At 29.7% G+C, this 6382-nt stretch overlaps 1 protein-coding gene across 1 annotated transcript; it reads right to left on the reverse strand.

Moving 5' to 3' along the window:
• Positions 1–1610: 1610 nt before the first annotated feature.
• Positions 1611–3900, reverse strand: LOC108320294 (gamma-glutamyl peptidase 5). The gene is made up of 4 exons (XM_017551677.2): positions 3457–3900; positions 2324–2479; positions 2055–2222; positions 1611–1949 (listed from the first exon to the last, which is right to left on the reverse strand). Exons 1-4 carry the CDS (start codon positions 3763–3765, stop codon positions 1848–1850), a joined length of 735 nt encoding a protein of 244 aa, XP_017407166.1. The 5' UTR covers positions 3766–3900; the 3' UTR covers positions 1611–1847.
• Positions 3901–6382: the final 2482 nt, after the last annotated feature.

The following is a 6382-nucleotide window of genomic DNA, read 5'->3' on the forward strand; positions in this document are numbered from 1 at the left end:
TGTCTCTTTATCACTTAAGCACACCTATCACCATGCTTAAGTATTCATCAATGGAGTATTTTCATCATGTTTAAGCTTTCATGCCATGCTTGAGCGATACTCCCATGTTTGACTTCTTCCAATAAAATTTGAAGCTCCAATATATATAGATATATATTCAGAGAATAAAAAACAAAGGAAAAAGAGAAGATATAAAATTCTGTTAATTATTATATATAACAAAAATAATAATATCTATAATTGCATATTTTAAAATATTGATTATATTGCTAATAAATATGACATATAACAAACTAAATACTACTTTTAAATAAAGTGATAAATTTCAATCATTAGTTTCATTTGTTATTAGGATATCTGTAATTATAATATTTATATAAATTATAATTAAGAAAAACTAGTTGAATTATATTTCGAAAATCTGCTGTATCAAATTAAATTATTTTAAGATAAAAAAACATTTTTTTCTAAAAGCAATTTTAAAATACTTATATCTAGGATATTTAAAAAATATTTTAGAGATATCAAAATAGATGTAAAATATTTTTAAAATGATGAATATATAAAATATATTAAAATTAAAATAATTATTGTTATTTATATTTTTATTTATATATATGAAAAACAAAATAGTGAATGAAGGTCCACCACTGCTTGCATCCTAATATTTCGATAGTCTTTTTCTAAAATCTATAGTAGTATTGTAGGAGTATTAAATCCATGTATTCGATAATATCAAAGAGAAAAATATCATTTTCCAATCTTAAATTTCAAGTTGTAAAGACCTTATACAATTTCATTAAATCTTCCTAAATATTTCAAAATAAAAAAGAAATCCTTTTTTCAAATGGATTATAATCAAATCAATATAAAGTTAGTACTGACAAAATATTTTCCAAATGAAGACTGCAAAATGGAATAATAAGAAGTTTCCCTAAAAAATTATTTTCCAGTCAGCTTTAGACTAAGACCTAGGAAAAGTTTAATAGTAAAATATTCCAATTATTTGACACAGTTACATCATGAATTGAAAATTACAGAAATGATTTAAATGCATTTCAAATGACGTGCTATAAAAAGCAGTTTAATATATACCCTAAAAAGAATGCGTGATTGCGACGGGAAAGAGCTTTTCGAAAATATTTTTTTAATAATTTTTTTATAATTGGCGACTTGTGATTCAAATATTTTTTTTTAAATAAATTTAAAGAAATCAATAAAATAGAAAGACGTAATTTATAAAATTGTTATGAAAAGTGGTTAATATAACAGTACTTTCTTAAAAGCGGGTTAGATGTATTAAAGGTAGAAAACAATAAACGTGAAAGCTGCGTCTTTTAGAGTGCACCTAAAAGCCAGTGTACGCAAATTAAAGTTATTTAACGAACGAAAATGGATCTTTTCAAAAGAAGCTTTCGGCCAAAAACCAAAACCCCCACATTCCATGCCACTACGAGAACAACTTGACTTGCGTTTAAAGCATTTTTCCATATGCTCACGCAAACTAAAACTTGGGTTTTCTTAAAATAAGATAAAATTTGTATTGAATAAACTCGACGTAAGATTTCAAACATATATTCTTAAAAAACTTCAACTGAAAAGAAGGGAGATATTAAGCATGTGGTTTTATTGCTATGATTAACACTTGAGTGATAGTTGAGCTAAATAACCCACGGACACTAATGGCTGGAATCCATCAAAGCCAACTATAATACAACGCATTGCCCCCACCCATAGGTGCCAACAGTAACATCTATTTAACATCTAATATATAGGGACCCTCTTCCATATAATGCCACTATTTCTTGACTGTGCTAATGAAACCTCTGCTTTCAGTTCCACCTATGTCACAATCGACCCTTCAAAAAGTTCACACACATTCTCTTCCAGGCCTCCTTATCTGGCTCCCACAGCGCAGCTCTCTCCCTTGCTTGAATACCAACAGCATCCTATCATTCAAAACATCAACTTTTGTTTAATGATATGAAAACTTCTAATCCTAATATTAGTTCATACACACAATTGATCTAACTTTAAAGGGAAAAGTAACATACTATGATGCAGTCTCCTTGAATGAGACGGTCGATCAGGTGCAAAAGAATGTCTTTTGAATACTCAGGGTGCCCTTGGATTCCCATTATGTGATCTCCATACTTGAACATTTCAATTCCTGTCTTTTCCGACCAAGCTATCACCTCTGCCTTCGCAGGTAGCTCTCGGATCTAAACACAAATCGTTGTTTCAGTTGTAAATTATATCATGGTTCTGAAAAACAAGAAAAAAGTGAGGCAGTGATGATCGTCTGTTACTAAAACGTACGCACCTCATCCCTGTGGCATTCGATGATGGAAAGCCTCGGTGGAAGATCAAGGGAAGTCAACGAGAATGACCATGACGGTGACAATGTTATAGTTCTGATACCGATGTCCCAACCCGTGGGAGAACGAGTCACCTTTCCTCCCAGTGCACGCCCAAGAATCTGATCAAATTAAACAAACAACTTTCTCATTTCATTCCTATGTTATCACACTGCCCTTGCCAACGTTATGCCTTTGATCATACCACACATAAAACAAATTGTCACATTTTTATACAGAGTATTTAATTAATTTCTTATGTGATGCATGTGATGATCGGGTAATTGTGGTCCACGGCCTAGAGAGACACTTTTCATGATTTTGATGTCGCGTAAGGTGGTAAAACATTCTTCAAGAGAACTAGATAATATTTATTTGTAGTTACATGACAACGTTGATAAGAATGAAAATAAATAGAACCGACAAACAACTATCATCTTTATTTTTTATTCAACTTACTATTATTATTTATTATTATTATCATCATCATCATCATCATCTCTTTCTCATTTGGGTCAAGTAAAGATCCACTTTTTATCAACTGGGTCAGTGTTATTCTACAAATCTCACAGATATATCGCCGGGTCAGGACATGAACGAAAGACAAAAGTGTAGTCCAGATCAGATCTTTAGACACTGTTCAAAGCATCAAGTACACCCTATAAAAAAGACGCAGGAAGAAAATCAAAATGTGAAGAAAATGATCAAACAGACGAAGCTACTGTAGCCGATTTCAAAGGGCGATTTCTTATGGAAAAATTGCATGCGTATTAAACGAATCTTTGAATCTGTGGCGTAAGTATATATCAAAGGATAAATGCCAAAGGTGAGGGAGACAGAGAACTGTGCAACAACCACATGTTTAAATTCCTGTCTTTTAATGTTCCCATTAATTTTTGAAAGTGGACCACTTATAGACCAGCGCAATGTACGTACAGCTCAACAAATCAAGATCAGATTTTTTCAAAATATCTACGAATTGCTTCCGATCAGTGATCACACGTTCATCCAATTCATGATTGATGCACCGATCTTTGAAAAGAAAAGGCACAAAAAAATTGTTATATTTGGGTGTTAGATTGGATGAAAAATAATGTACCTGATGGCCGAAACAAATGCCGAGGAGCTTTTTGTTCATGGAGTGGAGTTTGTTAAGCAAGTCGAGAAGGTCTTGAACCCATGTGTCGTTTCCATGTGCGTCGCTACAGCTGCCGGTGATGACAAAGCCGTCGTAGAGAAACAACTCGTCATCCTCCGGAAACTCCCCACGCGCCACCTTGTACACGTCCCAGGTCTCTCCTTCCTCCTCCAGCATTTTCACGAACACCCCAGAATACCCTCCGTAGACTTTCTTCACGTACTCCGAATCCTCTGCACACATCAAAACTGCAAATCTCTTCTTCTCCATTCTCCGAACCTGCCAAAGATTCTTTCCGGATCTTTCTCTCTCTAAAACGCTAGAGAGAGAAAATGCGGGTGAGGGAGAGTGGCTCACAGGCAGAGGATTCTGGTGTGGCAGTAGTGAGTTTCAGGGAACGACTACTTAGGGGATTTTATAAAGGCGAGGGAGGTTACCACAGTGGTCACGTTTTGTGTTATTACGAGGTTGTCCTCACTCTAATTTTCTAAACAATCACCCTTTGGTTTTGTCGACAAAAAAAGTGTTTTCTTTTTTTTTGGTTCATCTTCTTTGCAAAATTAAGTTGGATTTGCTGAAGAGGAATTCTTCCTGCACCTCACATATATTATCCTGTAATTCCAATTTTTATTTAATTTTTATTTTTATCCTTCTCAAATATTTGACCATGAGGCACAAAAATCTTACACCCTACACATTTCATTTTTATCTCTAAGCGTAGTTGATATTCTTTTTCACTGTAACTAATTCTTATTTTACTCTTTGCTTTGGATGTTGCCGCAATTCCAACACCCGGTTTTTCGAATTGTGGTTTTTTTATACTTTTAAATTTATTTGTCTAAATATTTTATTAATTTATAATTTTTTTAATATTTGATATTTTTCAATTTGAAATTTTATTGATTTGTTTCGTATTTTGTAATTTTTTTAAAATATTTTATGTTTGATTCAAAATTTATATTTGTTTGTTTTTTCTAATCTCTAATTATTTATTGATATATTTTATTTATTTTAATATAAATTATTATTTAATTATTTGTTGTATTTTTTAACATTTTGATTTGTTAATTTATTTTTAATTTTGTGTGTGTGTTTTTTTATAATTTAAAATTCTTTAAATAAAATTTATTATGTATTTATTTATGAAATTTTATACTTTTTATTTTGTTTCTTAATTTTTTTAATTAGTAATTTTATTAATATCTGATATTTTTTAATTTGAATATTTTTAATTTGTTTCTTATTTTGAAATTCTTTTAAATATTTCAAAATTTATATTTCTTTGTTAAATTTTCAAAAACAAAATAAAATAAAAATAAAAACATATTGATTAACAAATAAATATTACAATTTAAATAAAAAAATAAAAAATATAAAAGTATTAAATAAATAAAAAACATAAAAATATTAAACAAATAAAAAAACAACATAATATATATCAAAAAACAAAATTAACTAAAACTAAATAAAATATTAAAAAAATAACTTAACACAAAAACATATACAAATACAAATGCAATTTGAAGTGTCCTAAAAACAACAACGCATCAAATATTAATCAAATTTCGAAATTCGGTTTAAGTTAGCCAAATTTTAAAATGCGACAAGATCTAACCCGCATTCAAACGTCGATGTTTCCTGCATATTTCAACACTGGTTAAGGTTATTTACAATCTTTTACCATTGTTTTTTTTGGCCTTTCTCGTTCACCAATCATACAACATAGCTATTACTAACATTCACATCACAATAATGCATCACCATGACACTTCAAAAGACAAGTTCTTACAAAGAACAACTTAAGAAATGATCACTGAAGAAGGTGCATACAGTGTTTATATACACAGTTTAATAGATAAAGGGTAAATAAGTCTAAAGAGAAATGCAAGGGTAAGATGTAGGGAGAATCACTCATTCCTGCTGAAGGGGAAAAAGATTTTTGCTTGCATGATTAACTGAGAACGTGAATGTGCCCGGAATGTTGGGTATGTGGTAAAATCTGCAATGTATCTGTTCACGAAAGTGATATAAATTAATATAATGGCATCATATTCCATGATGTTAATATTTCATAATATGAAAAGTTGTTATATTATCGAGATACCCCTCCATTTCGACTTCCTTTTCAGTAGTTTAAATCGTCTTTTTTTTTTGCGAAATAATATTTTATTATTGAACTGAATCAAGTTAACCTATCGTGAATGGTGGATAAATAACAAAGTTAAAGGAACCAGTGTATCATTCAATGGATGCATAACGAAGATTCACAAGAATGAGTCTTGCATAAAAACATTTATAAGATATTATATAGCATTATCTCTAATCTGGGATAAAAAAAATGAAGTAATATTCGCTGATAAAATATAAAAATCTATGACGGATAGTTGTATTTTGGATATTTATTATTCGCGAATTGTAATAGCGAATATTTTAATATCTACTTATAAATGGGTTATCGTATTTATCAGAAAAAATAAAAATAAAAATTAAATTTAAATTTTGTTAAGTTAAATTTAATTAAAATTAACATTAATTTATATTCTATAAGATTAAATTTAATTAAATTAATATTTAAATTATATTTAATTTATATTATATTATATTTTATATATTTTTTGTAATTTTATTTAAGTTTTATTTTAATAATTTATAAAAAGATATTTTTTTAAAATATTTGTAGGTATTTGCGGGTATTCACGGATATCTGTGGGTTTTAAAATATTCGTAGATATCTTTTAAGCGAATATTCGTACATGTAACGGGATAACAGATGAATATTTTTTGTCGAGTCGAGTTGCGGGTAGATACTATATGGGCCTGACCCGATCTGTTATCATCCCTATCTCTAACCAAACCTTAAAACAACCTTTGAGGTTATTTAAATTAA

This window comes from Vigna angularis, chromosome 1 (assembly GCF_016808095.1).
Source record: "Vigna angularis cultivar LongXiaoDou No.4 chromosome 1, ASM1680809v1, whole genome shotgun sequence".
Taxonomy (NCBI): domain Eukaryota; kingdom Viridiplantae; phylum Streptophyta; class Magnoliopsida; order Fabales; family Fabaceae; genus Vigna; species Vigna angularis.